The 15324-nt window shown below is 36.6% G+C and overlaps 2 protein-coding genes across 2 annotated transcripts; both read right to left on the reverse strand.

Moving 5' to 3' along the window:
• Window positions 1-1848: 1848 nt before the first annotated feature.
• LOC122982433 (cytochrome P450 3A27-like) lies at window positions 1849-8192 on the reverse strand. The gene is made up of 13 exons (XM_044351702.1): window positions 7999-8192; window positions 5296-5389; window positions 5131-5183; window positions 4912-5011; window positions 4699-4812; window positions 4474-4562; window positions 4153-4301; window positions 3934-4061; window positions 3726-3804; window positions 2806-2966; window positions 2482-2708; window positions 2224-2386; window positions 1849-2144 (listed from the first exon to the last, which is right to left on the reverse strand). Exons 1-13 carry the CDS (start codon window positions 8067-8069, stop codon window positions 2043-2045), a joined length of 1530 nt encoding a protein of 509 aa, XP_044207637.1. The 5' UTR covers window positions 8070-8192; the 3' UTR covers window positions 1849-2042.
• Window positions 8193-9900: 1708 nt separating this feature from the next.
• On the reverse strand, window positions 9901-15324 carry LOC122982435 (cytochrome P450 3A27-like). The gene is made up of 13 exons (XM_044351703.1): window positions 15154-15324; window positions 14120-14213; window positions 13955-14007; window positions 13737-13836; window positions 13519-13632; window positions 13294-13382; window positions 12973-13121; window positions 12754-12881; window positions 12546-12624; window positions 11712-11872; window positions 11387-11613; window positions 11132-11294; window positions 9901-11051 (listed from the first exon to the last, which is right to left on the reverse strand). Exons 1-13 carry the CDS (start codon window positions 15222-15224, stop codon window positions 10950-10952), a joined length of 1530 nt encoding a protein of 509 aa, XP_044207638.1. The 5' UTR covers window positions 15225-15324; the 3' UTR covers window positions 9901-10949.

The following is a 15324-nucleotide window of genomic DNA, read 5'->3' on the forward strand; positions in this document are numbered from 1 at the left end:
GACCCTTGAAAAAATGGACATTTTAAAAGTAAGTAGGCCACTTATTCTGTGAAATAGAATTTAAAAAATGCTGGCACTGAATACTCTTAGCTTTTTACCTCTCCTTCTTTTGTCTCTCTGTGACTTCTACCTGTTTACAGTATGACCCTGGTCTGACTGAAATGTGGGAACAGAAACCTGATAGACAAGATGTTTTGTCAAAGGATCTGTTCCAAATTGTGCACAGTCATTGTTGTTGAGATTCCCAATGTTCTTACACAACACACCTGACATTCTCAACTCTGTACACACCCGCCTCTCCTTCCATAGTAAAGTACTTGTAAACCCAGGTCACATGAGGCTCTAACACATTTCAGTCAAAGTTCAGTCTCATGTTCTCTGGGGATTCCCATAATAATTAGGAAACATGGAAAGCACTGGCACAAAAAACTGAAGTGTTGACTCGAACAGGTTTTATGTGCAATCTGTTATGTACCACTTCCTGCTGGTGTTTTCAGTTACATATCACATCATGCCAGAGCTTGTCTCTGTTTTTCTGGCTTTGTGTTTTTCAGGTACAGCTGATGTAACATGATGGCATGAATGGCAATGCTCTTAAGCTTACTGTTAAACGCTGGTGGAGGAGGTATTTAGATCCTTAACATGATGCAATTTTACATCACATATGAATGTACAACCTAATTCTGTAAACTAACTACTAATAGAAGGTGTCATATAATTGTAGTGGGGTACTATAGTACTGTATTTACCTCTGAAATGAAATGGAGTAGAAGTAAAATAGTAAAGCAAAAATAGAAATAGTAAAGTACAGGTACCTCAAAATTGTACTTAACTACAATACTTAAGTAAATGTACTTAGTTCATTTCCATCACTGCTGTTACATTCTCAAAGTAAGCACATCTAGTTTGACTAAAACTACAATTCACTAAACAGGATTGTCATCACCACTCTCAAAAATTTGACAAAGCAGGGAGACTCATTATTATCCAAATAAAATGGAAGCATTTTTATTTGATCATTTAAATACTAAGTCACACGACGTGATTGTAAGCATATCAGTGATGCCGTGAGTAGAATGTGGTGTGTGAGTGTGCGTAGATGCAAAATAAATCAAACAAACAATGTCAGTTGGAAGACCAGTGGAAGGGAATGAGATAATCATCTATTCTTAATGTAGGCCTGCTTTGCTGAACCCAACCTACTCAGGGTGAACTTCATATCAAGCTCTCAGCTCCACCCTCTCTAATCAGTGAAATGAGGATCAAAGAGCACCAAACACATCACATGGAAACAGGCCAAACTGGATAACGAAAACTCTCTACACTGCTCATTTTTTAACAGTTGTTTAGAATTTTATCATCTTATAAAAGACTTCAACCTCTAAAAATAACCAAGGAAAAGTAAAAGCAACAACAGTTGACATCCAGGTGTGAAATTATAGAAAAGCCATGATATTTTCACAGATTTTGATTGATTTAATATTCAAGATATCAAAACGATTACAACAGATTGTGTAATGTGTTAAAATACATGTAGAAAAAAAACTGTTAGTAGATCTGGATAATAACATCACTAGTGGTCTGCTTAGTAGAAATGAACTTCTGGAGCCAAGTGGTTGGCTCCACTTCACAGTTTTCTTATTGAAATTGAGAAATGATATGAAAACAGATACTATGTGTGGAGAAAATGCTGTGTAATATGTTATGCACATGGCCCTTACAGTAGTATTCAAAATCATTTTGTATACTGAAATATATTTGAATGGTCTAAAGTGAAACATAAAAGTAACCCATACATTTTGTAAGTGGAGTCTAGAATATAGATAGATGCTCCTTTTTGACTAGTCCTCCATATTAAACAGTACAGCGTACATGCCTGCAGGTGAGAGGTTAGTTAGTGTACTTGTAGTACAGACAATCTCAATTTAGAAGAATATAAATGATTTTGATTATAAGAGGTACTTCAGGCAACATAAACTGGTGGCCTGATTTGATAGAGAATCAGATTTAAGTGAGAATTTCCAGGTTACAGATAATCAGAGTTAGCTTGAAGGAGAATCGGCGGCAGTTTCTCTCAGCTTCAGCTTCAGTTTGATGGGAGTCTTTGGTGTCGTAAATCCATCATTTCCCAGCTCCAATGGAATCTAGGACAAAAAAAAAAAGTTTCACAAATAAAGCCCTATAAAGGTTCAATTGTCAATCCACTGTCAAATGTCAACTCACCATTGTCTCCTTGCAGGTGACAAAGCTAAAGTTCTGAAGGATCTCCACTAGGGCTAACTTCATCATCAACAGTGCAAATCGCATGCCAATACAGTTTCTTGGTCCTGTTCCAAATGGTAGGAAGGCATATGGATCTATGTTGTCTTTGTTCTCTTTGCTGAACCTGGAAAAGAAGAACATGAACGAATACATTTAGTTAAGTAGCCAAATAAATGTTTAGTCAAATCTGACCCTTACCTGCCATTAATCTAGTAGTACCTTTCAGGTTTGAAGGCCTCAGGTTCAGGCCATAAAGCAGGGTCACGGTGGAGAGTGTAAACTGGTACCATGATGGTAGTTCCCTTAGGGATGGTCACACCATTAACTTCCACAGAAGCCTTTGCCATCCTTTCGAGGCGATTAGCAATAGGGTAAAGTCTCATTGACTCATTCACCACCATGTTCAGGTACTCCATCTGCATCACGCTGTCATAGGTTGGCTGACCCTAGAGGGATGTCAAGTACAATGTAGCTCTTAGTTGGAAGCACAGAACCAGTTGCTGATAAAAAAAATCAGTTACAGTGCAAAAATACTCAAGTAACCTTCTCTGGAAAAGTTTCATCAATCTCGTCTTGCAGGGTCTTTTGGATGTGAGGGTGGGTTGCCAGGTTGTGGGCTATGAAGCACAGTGTACTGCTACTGGTTTCATAGCCAGCAAAAATGAATATCATGGCCTGAGAAAGGATCTCATGATCAGTTAGCCCTGCAACACAAATGCATACATTTCAAAAACATATCATCATCATGATAATAGTTTAAACATTACCATTAACATGGTAGGAACAAAAAGCAGGGCATGGGTGTGATTCACATTTTTAGTAGCCTGGTAGTCCATCACATAACTTTGTGTTATGAAAAGACACAACAAGCATTAGCTTGGGGCAAAAGTCATTTTAAGTAGGTTAAACTGTCTGTTCTTTCCATCATTCAGTCAACATAAGCCTTTTTGATATCTGAGTGGATGATTATGGCATTCAGTGGTTTTTCACTGGTATTTTATTCTAATTTTAAAAGTGGAAAAAGATGGCAGCTGTGCCGGAAATGTTGTCAAATTTCTCTTAAACTACCAGCCAAAATCAGTAGCTGGATAAATATGAAGCTTTTTAAAACAATTTTAAATAGTTGTTCACAAGGTTCAAGAGTTTTAAGACACAGTAAATCCTGTCATACACTCCCCATAGTTTCATTGATTGGTCCAACACTTACTTGACTTCACTCATCGACTTTTGACCTCACTTGTGAACATTAACAAAGATGCCCCAAAGAGGGCATTCGTATGAAAATATTTGTAGATTAACATTTAAAGGTTACTCGTACTTTTGTTCAAACTTCAACTTCTAATTGCCGATGACTGAAAAAAAAAACAGGAAGCCACTTAACAGCAAGTATTTTCCTTCAGCAATGACTACATAGAAAATAATAAATAAATAAACTAATTTCTCCATCTGGTTTCTTTCTCTACCTTTTTGGGGGCTCGTATTGTCTTTCTGGTTCTCTGAAATCTGAGAGTCCACCATCAACTGCATGAAGTCCACTCGGTTCTGCCAAACAAAACAAATAGAAATCCTATTTTGATTTTGCGTTTTGTGTTCAAGGGAAAGACTGTAAACCCAAAATAAAAACACTGCCCAACAACCAACATCAAATCCATTGTTGCAACAGTAAATTACTTTGTGTTCATTCTTATTCCGGTCTGATTTGATTGTCTTCAGAAAGTTGTAGAAGAAATCCATCACTTCAGCAGGGAAGAAGGAAAAATTCATCTTATCAAATATTGGCCCCAAAAATGGAAACAGAACTGAAATCAATGAGAATTGAGAAGATACAGTTAATGCAGGGCTCAAGAGGACAAGATGGATGTTCTGGTTACAGCATAATGTATGACATACCAACAAGCACAAGCAAGGGATTCAGGAAGTTGAACTTGACCATTCGCTTAATGTTCAATACAAATGGATCAGAAGGATGGTTGATGGAATCGATGTCAACACTGAAGGCAGTGCTGGTCACTACATCCATACTGTAAGGTCCAAATACTCTGCAAAAGCAAAAGGAAAACATGTAATTCCAACGAAATATAATAACACCTTTTACTCTGGAATAAGAAAAGGAACAAAAAAAGTTAAACCATCCAAATGTTTGTTTAAGCAATATTGTTTTCTATTTACGGCATAAAAGAGTTTACACCCTAATCCCATTTCATTACTCACTCTTTAACCTCAATGACTTCGTCCGCCTCTACTTTCTTCTGAAGACTCTTGATCAGATTGTTTGAGTGCTGCAACATTATTGAGTACATCTGCCCAAAAGTAAATAACAAAACCATTAAATCATTAAATACTTGCTTACACATCAACCAGTTTAAGTGTAAATCTCTGAATACAGGACAAAAATGAATAATCCACAATACAAAAGTCTGCAGTGTGCTTTTCAACCTCTTTCAGTCGTCCGCTGGTAAATGATGGAGAGAGTACACTGCGCATCCTCTTCCATTCCTCATCTTCCACTACTGATACAGCATCACTTAACGGTCCATTTAGGCCCACATCCTAAACCGAACACACACACAGAAAGCCTTCTTTATGTTTTTGGTTTAGTATTGAGGTATTAACTTGTGAATTTTAACCCCTACAGTGTTTTTTACTTACCCGTCTGTTGGTGAAGACAGAATAACACTCCTTAACAAAGATTGTTTTGATCATAGCTGTGTCCATAACAGCCAATAGAGGCTGCCTGCCATCATACAACCTTGAAATGCAATAGCAGACATTATAGCAACTCGGTTACAGCACGATATAAGAAATGTATGTCATGATTTGTTCTTTCTTCATTAATATCAAAGAATATATGCAAACAAACACACTTACCCCCACAACTTTCCATACTTCTCATAGCATTCTGTGTCAAAATTGTGGACACCCTGAGGAGTAAAATAGAGACAAAGTGACGAAGGCATCAAAACCCTCAGAACCATTATCAGCAGTGTGTCCTGCCTGTAAGATCACTGTACTAATCTGACAAATGTGTCTCACCTTTCTGTACTCCAGAAATGTCCCAATAAAGGGCAAAGGTTTGGGTCCAGGAATTCCTATTTTCTTGAAAAAGCCATATGGAGCATATCCATACCTGAGGATTAAAAGCAGGATTAAAAAAACAGAGACAGAATCCACCTGTTATTACAAATGTCATTTAATCTAACCTCCTGTTCTTTTGTTTTTGTATAGATTTTCTATTGTATTACCTATTTTTTTATTATAAATGTAAGAAGGATGAACTAATTTATATAAGTATTTTTATTATAAAAACTATGGACTTTGTTTTGTTTGTTTTACAAAGACTACTCACTTTATATACCCACTTATATATACTTGATATCATACTTGTCTCACAAAAAAAAGATTGTCCTCTCCTCCTGTCATTGTCCTGTCTATTTTATTGCATTATTTTATTTTACTCATTTTATTCAAATTGTCAACTACTTTTAAACTCTCCTTATTTTGTCAGCTAAACTGTAAAACTACAGTAGTAAACATTCAACCCAACCATTTTATGACATGTTTTACAGCCCTTATGTAATTTTGCCTCAGTGAATTCCCACTTTATCTGTGGTGAGTCATGTTGTGTTTCTGTGATACAGTCACAGGAATCATGGTAGGCGAGCAGAGTGAGGGTGGTTCAACGAGCTACACAGAGGGTGTTTATCCCTTCTCCGGAGATCATATGTTGCTACTCCAAACCAAATCTTTTTCTATTAAATAAGGAGCCCCTGTAGGCTTGAAAGAGCTGTTAAAAGTAGTTTCATCCTTCATGTAGAAAGCAGCAGTGGACAGCTAGAATATTTTTTAACACGCTGACCGCAGGATGGATGGCAGAAATGGTTGATGGAGATGTTTCTATGGCTGATTTGATACTTTTTAGCACCATAAAATCTTACCATTGTGACTCAAAAAGCACAGGTGTAACTAAATTAGAATTCAGCCTTAATATATTATTAGCTACGCCTGTGCTTGACTAGTCAAAATGTCTGCTACAAGTATGGAACGGGTTCATAAAAAGGTCTGATTGATTTAACCTCACATTACCAAAACTTTTAACAGCCAACTTTCAAGCTTACACAGGGTGTGAGGAAAAATATTATAAAATAAGCCTAAAGATGTATTAGTACATGTGGGCTATATTACATTGATTTTAAGTAAACAATTTTGGACACATTGTCTCTATGCTACTTGATAAAGGACTAGTAGCTTGACCCAAAGCCCTTAGACACACTTTGTGCACCCACACAGGTATTTTCACTTACTGTTTGATTGACCTGTTATCAGAACGATGTGGGGTTGTACAGGCTAAAGCCCCTTTCAGATGTCCCCTCTATGTTAATCTGATGGCAATTTATCATGTAGGTTTTATATCTGAATAAGTGCCTGAGTTAAGTTTTTATGTCAAAGTCACAATGGCAATCTTACTGGGTTGGACCAAATAACATTTCCATAACACTTTCTGCATGGCACAAGTCTGACCATAATGCCATTAGGCTAACATAGTGGATGCAGCAGCAGCACAAGATAAAACACGCCCAGAGAGAGAGAGAGAGAGGGAGGGAGAGTAAATTTTGTTCCACACTCTAAGATCATTGTTATCTTGATGATGCTCTGTGAAAGAGACAATTTTACTCTCACCAAATAACAAAATGTAAAATGTATATCAGATAAATAATATAACATAAACAATAAAAGAAAAAGTTGGGGCCTTCTGTAAGTCATTTCATGGTATATGTAAGTTAGAATTTTTATTATTATTTTTATGTGTTTCATAGGCACTTATCTTCCTTGCCTTGTAGTAAAGTCTGCGCCTGAGCAAAACAATATTTATTTTGTGCTCTCTATTTTGTCCTTTCTATTTCTTATGAATCAAATTAAAATGAAACCAAATCAAGTTTAACTCTTTTCCTGTATTCTTATAGAGTCATTCAGAAGATCACAATGTCATTAAAGCTACTTCTGCTTAAGCTGACCTACAGATTAACTCATGTTCTGCTTCTGAGAAAAACAAAAATCAACCCCAAAATAGAATTCACCGACACTGTGACACTGTACAACTGAGTTTTACCTTGTACATTGTAATAAGTCCCTATTACAGCATTTCAGTGGAGGCACATGACAGCAGAAAGAACTAGGTTTTCTTTTGTACGTTGTAGGCAGGAGTTTCAACTAGCATCATGAAGTTCTTCGATAATACGGTAGTCGCCTTCAGTCCAAAACGACGTAGCTCTGCTGCTGCGCACTGATGTTGCAATGGAAAGATAATTCATTAGATTTTATATATCTATATCTATATAGTTCCCTCTTCATCAAACCTTAAGTACATTTTTTTGATAAATCTTCTGCATGTTTAGTCAAATTCTGATTGGAGGACTTTTAACAGAGTATGTTTATATTGTTGTATTAATAGTTGTACTTAAGAAAATAGATCTACATCTTCGACCAAAAAAGGTGTAAATATGGTCCCAGGCCTGAGTTTGCTTAGGCCCCCCAAATCAAGTCCCTGGTTTCCTGGTTTCTACTCACTTTTAGAAAGTATATAGGCCTATATAAATACACACAGCCTCCACTCAGAGAGGACTGCCACAAAAATAAACAGCCAGTTTAATTAGTTATGCCCTCGGTCATCTAAAGGTGGAATTGGTTCATTTTTAAATTTTAAGCATTTCAAAAGACAGAGATAAACGATATACGTACACTGCGATGAGAGTGATGACAATCGCTATTAAAGTCCAGGTCTCGATGGAAAAGTCTGGAAAGTAGCCCATCTTTCCTCTTGTGCGCACCTCCGTCCAATGCGGTCGATCACTTCCCACAGCTGGCTGTTCCTTATGAAGGCGGTCCCTCAAAGACAAAACATAATGCAGTCAGGCCAGCCTCCACTTCGAAACAACACGGTCAAACTAGACCAAAGTTGTTTGGCGGTACGTGTATATACCAGACGTTACGGTAAGAACGTGTAAAAACTGATGTCGAAAGAAAAGAAACATGGACATGATTTCACATTCATTCAATAAATCAGTCAGTCATTCAGTCTGTCAATAAAAAATGAATAAACAAACAAACAAACAAACAAATAAAACTAAACGAATTAATATGAAATAATAAATAAAATGATGAGCATTCACACGTGAGGTACACCCAGTAGGAACCCAATAGCTATGCTTACAGTCATGGAATTTAGAGATATAGTTAGTATCTCATCTTTTTATGTTTTCAAATGACAAATCCACTGCTGGTATGCTTGATTTTTGCATTTATAAATTCACACTTCATTCATTCATTCACAAAAATATGACAAAGAGTTTGTATCATAGCAAAATAAATGATGCATTTGTTTACATTCAGGGTTGTTCAACAGGTAATAGATGATCCTTTGTGCTTGTAGGATGGGGAGAGTGAAGGCATGGATTTAGGAGAGAACTCAAGAGTTTGAGAGGATTATTTGGGTGCATTTTAAATATCAATCATAATGTAATATGCATAAGAATATGGTTTGGATCCAGTTACAATTTGGATCATATGTTGCAAACTTTCTCTGCTTTGTTTAAATTTAAGTAACTTCCATCATAAATCACATAGAGTGAGTACCTGACAATGAGGAGAACGTGCCAAAATGACAAAATGGCGTGGGTAGACATAAAATGGAAAGGAGTTCTGTGGAGGAGGTATTTAGATCCTTATGTAAAATGAGCAATACAATGACGTTAATGTACTCAATTACAAGTCCTGCATTCACAATATCAATGCATTGAATGATTATTTCTGATGCATTATAACTTAGTAGAATTTAAAAGTTGTAGCTGGTTAAGATCATTTAATCTGTAACATTGCATCATATATTGTTAACATGATGCAATTTTACATCACATATGAATGTAAAATCTAATTTTGTAAAGTAACTGAAGTGGAGTAGAAGTAAAATAGTAACGCAAGAATAGAAATGGTAAAGTACAGGTACCTCATAATTGTACTTAACTACAATACTTAAGTAAATGTACTTAGTGCATTTCCATCACTGCTGTTACATTCTCAAAGTAAGCACATCTAGTTTGACTAAAACTACAATTCACTAAACAGGATTGTCATCACCACTCTCAAAAATTTGACAAAGCAGGGAGACTCATTATTATCCAAATAAAGTGGAAGCATTTTTATTTGATAATTTAAATACTAAGTCACACGACGTGATTGTAAGCATATCAGTGATGTCGTGAGTAGAATGTGGTGTGTGAGTGTGCGTAGATGCAAAATAAATCAAACAAACAATGTCAGTTGGAAGACCAGTGGAAGGGAATGAGATAATCATCTATTCTTAGTGTAGGCCTGCTTTGCTGAACCCAACCTACTCAGGGTGAACTTCATGTCAAGCTCTCAGCTCCACCCTCTCTAATCAGTGAAATGAGGATCAAAGAGCACCAAACACATCACATGGAAACAGGCCAAACTGGATAACGAAAACTCTCTACACTGCTCATTTTTTAACAGTTGTTTAGAACTTTATCATGTTATAAAAGACTTCAACCTCTAAAAATAACCAAGGAAAAGTAAAAGCAACAACAGTTGACATCCAGGTGTGAAATTATAGAAAAGCCATGATATTTTCACAGATCTTGATTGATTTAATATTCGAGATATCAAAACGATTACAACAGATTGTGTAATGTGTTAAAATACATGTAGAAAAAAAAACTGTTAGTAGATCTGGATAATAACATCACTAGTGGTCTGCTTAGTAGAAATGAACTTCTGGAGCCAAGTGGTTGGCTCCACTTCACAGTTTTCTTATTGAAATTGAGAAATGCAAACGTGTGGTTGAATGTGGAATTGAATTCCTTATTGAAAGTATGCAAGATATATAAACTGTGTTCTTGAGTTGTTAATTCGTTTTAAATTGAAATGTTATTTGGTATTTGCTTTCTATTATATATATATATACAGCAAAAATAATGACCAATTCTGTGCTTGAATTCAATATTTCAAAATCTCAGTAAAAATGATAGTGCCAGTGCTCAAATTTTGTGAAACCTGACTAGATGTAAACTAATTATCATTCAGTTGTGTGTCAGAAAGAAAGGTGTGGGTTACAAGCATCAGTCTTAATGTTGAAACTTGACAATCATGTAAAAAAGAGACAAGAATAATAATAAGGCATAACATTGAACTGCTTTCAAATACATCCATCATTGTGATTTTGCATCCAGCACAGTAAATGGGATGTGTTGCATGTGGCATTAACCCAGACAATCTACATGGAGGAATGCTATGAAAGGAGATACTATGTGTGGAGAAAATGCTGTGTAATATGTTATGCACATGGCCCTTACAGTAGTATTCAAAATCATTTTGTATACTGAAATATATTTGAATGGTCTAAAGTGAAACATAAAAGTTACCCTTACATTTTGTAAGTGGAGTCTAGACTATAGATAGATGCTCCTTTTTGACTAGTCCTCCATATTAAACAGTACAGCGTACATGCCTGCAGGTGAGAGGTTAGTTAGTGTACTTGTAGTACAGACAATCTCAATTTAGAAGAATATAAGTGATTTTGATTAAAAGAGGTACTTCAGGCAACATAAACTGGTGGCCTGATTTGATAGAGAAGCAGATTTAAGTGAGAATTTCCAGGTTACAGATAATCAGAGTTAGCTTGAAGGAGAATCGGCGGCAGTTTCTCTCAGCTTCAGCTTCAGTTTGATGGGAGTCTTTGGTGTCGTAAATCCATCATTTCCCAGCTCCAATGGAATCTAGGACAACAAAAAAAAAGTTTCACAAATAAAGCCCTATAAAGGTTCAATTGTCAATCCACTGTCAAATGTCAACTCACCATTGTCTCCTTGCAGGTGACAAAGCTAAAGTTCTGAAGGATCTCCACTAGGGCTAACTTCATCATCAACAGTGCAAATCGCATGCCAATACAGTTTCTTGGTCCTGTTCCAAATGGTAGGAAGGCATATGGATCTATGTTGTCTTTGTTCTCTTTGCTGAACCTGGAAGAGAACATGAACAAATATATTTAGTTAATTAGCCAAATTAATTTTTAGTCAAATCTGACCCTTACCTGCCATTAATCTAGTAGTACCTTTCAGGTTTGAAGGCCTCAGGTTCAGGCCATAAAGCAGGGTCACGGTGGAGAGTGTAAACTGGTACCATGATGGTAGTTCCCTTAGGGATAGTCACACCATTAACTTCCACAGAAGCCTTTGCCATCCTTTCGAGGCGATTAGCAATAGGGTAAAGTCTCATTGACTCATTCACCACCATGTTCAGGTACTCCATCTGCATCACGCTGTCATAGGTTGGCTGACCCTAGAGGGATGTCAAGTACAATGTAGCTCTTAGTTGGAAGCACAGAACCAGTTGCTGATAAAAAAAAATCAGTTACAGTGCAAAAATACTCAAGTAACCTTCTCTGGAAAAGTTTCATCAATCTCGTCTTGCAGGGTCTTTTGGATGTGAGGGTGGGTTGCCAGGTTGTGGGCTATGAAGCACAGTGTACTGCTACTGGTTTCATAGCCAGCAAAAATGAATATCATGGCCTGAGAAAGGATCTCACGATCAGTTAGCCCTGCAACACCAATACATAAATTTCAAAAACATATCATCATCATGATAATAGTTTAAACATTACCATTAACATGGTAGGAACAAAAAGCAGGGCATGGGTGTGATTCACATTTTTAGTAGCCTGGTAGTCCAGCACATAACTTTGTGTTATGAAAAGACACAACAAGCATTAGCTTGGGGCAAAAGTCATTTCAAGTAGGTTAAACTGTCTGTTCTTTCCATCATTCAGTCAACATGAGCCTTTTTGATATCTGAGTGGATGATTATGGTATTCAGTGGTTCTTCATTGGCACTTAGCTGGATAAATATGAAGCTTTTCAAAACAATTTAAATAGTTGTTCACAAGGTTCAAGAGTTTTAAGACACAGTAAATCCTGTCATACACTCCCCATAGTTTCATTGATTGGTCCAATACTTACCTGACTTCACTCATCGACTTTTGACCTCACTTGTCAACACCAACAAAGATGCCCCAAAGAGGGCATTCGTATGAAAATATTTGTAGATTAACATTTAAAGGTTACTCGTATTTTTGTTTAAACTTCAACTTCTAATTGCCAATGACTGAAAAAAAAACAGGAAGCCACTTAACAGCAAGTATTTTCCTTCAGCAATGACTACATAGAAAATAATAAATAAATAAACTAATTTCTCCATCTGGTTTCTTTCTCTACCTTTTTGGGGGCTCGTATTGTCTTTCTCGTTCTCTGAAATCTGAGAGTCCACCATCAACTGCATGAAGTCCACTCGGTTCTGCCAAACAAAACAAATAGAAATCCTATTTTGATTTTGCGTTTTGTGTTCAAGGGAAAGACTGTAAACCCAAAATAAAAACACTGCCCAACAACCAACATCAAATCCATTGTTGCAACAGTAAATTACTTTGTGTTCATTCTTATTCCGGTCTGATTTGATTGTCTTCAGAAAGTTGTAGAAGAAATAGCCCACGTCAGCAGGGAAGAAGGAAAAATCCATCTTATCAAATATTGGCCCCAAAAATGGAAACAGAACTGAAATCAATGAGAATTGAGAAGATACAGTTAATGCAGGGCTCAAGAGGACAAGATGGATGTTCTGGTTACAGCATAATGTATGACATACCAACAAGCACAAGCAAGGGATTCATGAAGTTGAACTTGACCATTCGCTTAATGTTCAATACAAATGGATCAGAAGGATGGTTGATGGAATCGACGTCGACACTGAAGGCAGTGCTGGTCACTACATCCATACTGTAAGGTCCAAATACTCTGCAAAAGCGAAAGGAAAACATGTAATTCCAACGAACTATAATAACACCTTTTACTCTGGAATAAGAAAAGGAACAAAAAAAGTTAAACCATCCAAATGTTTGTTTAAGCAATATTGTTTTCTATTTACGGCATAAAAGAGTTTACACCCTAATCCCATTTCATTACTCACTCTTTAACCTCAATGACTTCGTCCGCCTCTACTTTCTTCTGAAGACTCTTGATCAGATTGTTTGAGTGCTGCAACATTATTGAGTACATCTGCCCAAAAGTAAATAACAAAACCATTAAATCATTAAATACTTGCTTACACATCAAGCAGTTTAAGTGTAAATCTCCGAATACAGGACAAAAATTAATAATCCATAATACAAAAGTCTGCAGTGTGCTTTTCAACCTCTTTCAGTCGTCCGCTGGTAAATGATGGAGAGAGTATACTGCGAATCCTCCTCCATTCCTCATCTTCCACTTCTGATACAGCATCTCTTAATAGTCCATTTAGGCCAAAATTCTAAACCAAACATAAACACAGAAAGCCTTCTTTACATTATGTTTTTGGATTAGTATTGAGGTATTAACTTGTGAATTTTAACCCCTACAGTATTTTTTACTTACCCGTCTATTGGTGAAGACAGAATAACACTCCTTAACAAAGATTGTTTTGATCATAGCTGTGTCCATAACAGCCAATAGAGGCTGCCTGCCATCATACAACCTTGAAATGCAATAGCAGACATTCTAGCAACTCGGTTACAGCCTGGAGCACGATATAAGAAATGTATGGCATGATATGTTCTTCATTAATATCAAAGAATATATGCAAACTCACTTACCCCCACAACTTTCCATACTTCTTATAGCATTCTGTGTCAAAAATGTGGACACCCTGAGGAGTAAAATAGAGACAAAGTGACAAAGTCATCAAAACCCTCAGAACCATTATCAGCAGCGTGTCCTGCCTGTAAGATCACTGTACTAATCTGACAAATGTGTCTCACCCTTTTGTACTCCAGAAATGTCCCAATAAAGGGCAAAGGTTTGGGTCCATGGATGCCTATTTTCTTGAAAAAGCCATATGGAGCATATCCATACCTGAGGATTAAAAGCAGGATTAAAAAAATGGGGACAGAATCCACCTGTTATTACAAATGTCATTTAATCTAACCTCCTGTTCTATAAAAGATCACAATGTCATTAAAGCTACTTCTGCTTAAGCTGACCTACAGATTAACTCATGTTCTGCTTCTGAGAAAGACAAAATTAAACCCTAAAATAGAATTCACTGACACTGTGACAACTGTACAACTGAGTTTGACCTTGTACATTGTACTGTTACGGCTGATTGCAAGATCAACAGGCTGCATATGATGCAATGTACAAACATTGCTTCCATTTATGTCCATTGCTCACTTTTTGCTCCTCTGAGAAGCAGGGAAAAAAGTTATGCTATGTTATGTTATGTTATGATATAAATCTGAACCCATGATTTCAGTTTTTGTTGTTTAATAAATGAAATTCTGAATGAATGTTTTACAAATTTCTGCTGAGTCTTTCATAATTAAATAACTTTAATAGTATGCATATTTATAATATTTTTTCATTGTTCAACACAGGCCATTTCAGTGGAGGCACATGACAGCAGAAAGAACTAGGTTTTCTTTTGTACGGCACGTTGTAGGCAGGAGTTTCTACCATTAAGTTCTTTGATAATACGGTAGTCGCCTTCAGTCCAAAATGACGTAGCTCTGCTGCTACGTACTGATGTTGCAATGGAAAGATGATTCATTAGATTTTATATATCTATATCTATATAGTTCCCTCCTCATCTCTGCAACTCAGCAACTCTGGCTACGATTTCACCTTTTAGAAAGTATATATATAAATACACACAGCCTCCACTCAGAGAGGATTGTCACAAAAGTAAACAGCCAATTTAATTAGTTATGCCCTCGGCCATCTAAAGGTGGAATTGGTTCATTTTTAAAAAACGTTTTTAAGCATTTCAAAAGACAGAGGTAAACGATATACGTACACTGCGATGAGAGTGATGACAATCACTATTAAAGTCCAGGTCTCGATTGAAAAGTCTGGAAAGTAGCCCATCTTTCCTCTTGTGCGCACCTCCGTCCACTGCGGTCGATCACTTCCCACAGCTGACTGTTCCCTGTGAAGGCGGTCCCTCAAAGACAAAACATAATGCAGT

Source organism: Thunnus albacares, chromosome 5 (genome assembly GCF_914725855.1).
Source record: "Thunnus albacares chromosome 5, fThuAlb1.1, whole genome shotgun sequence".
Lineage (NCBI taxonomy): Eukaryota > Metazoa > Chordata > Actinopteri > Scombriformes > Scombridae > Thunnus > Thunnus albacares.

Coding starts and splice junctions, on each gene's coding strand:
- LOC122982433 (XM_044351702.1), bottom strand. CDS start 8,069: ATGGGCTACTTTCCAGACTTTTCCATCGAGACCTGGACTTTAATAGCG. Junction 4,302..4,473: donor GAAGTCATTGAGGTTAAAGA/GTGAGTAATGAA, acceptor TTGCTTTTGCAG/AGTATTTGGACCTTACAGTA. Junction 2,709..2,805: donor ATGAAACTTTTCCAGAGAAG/GTTACTTGAGTA, acceptor ACATCCCTCTAG/GGTCAGCCAACCTATGACAG.
- LOC122982435 (XM_044351703.1), bottom strand. CDS start 15,224: ATGGGCTACTTTCCAGACTTTTCAATCGAGACCTGGACTTTAATAGTG. Junction 14,008..14,119: donor CATTTCTGGAGTACAAAAGG/GTGAGACACATT, acceptor TTTACTCCTCAG/GGTGTCCACATTTTTGACAC. Junction 13,383..13,518: donor CCAGCGGACGACTGAAAGAG/GTTGAAAAGCAC, acceptor ACTTTTGGGCAG/ATGTACTCAATAATGTTGCA.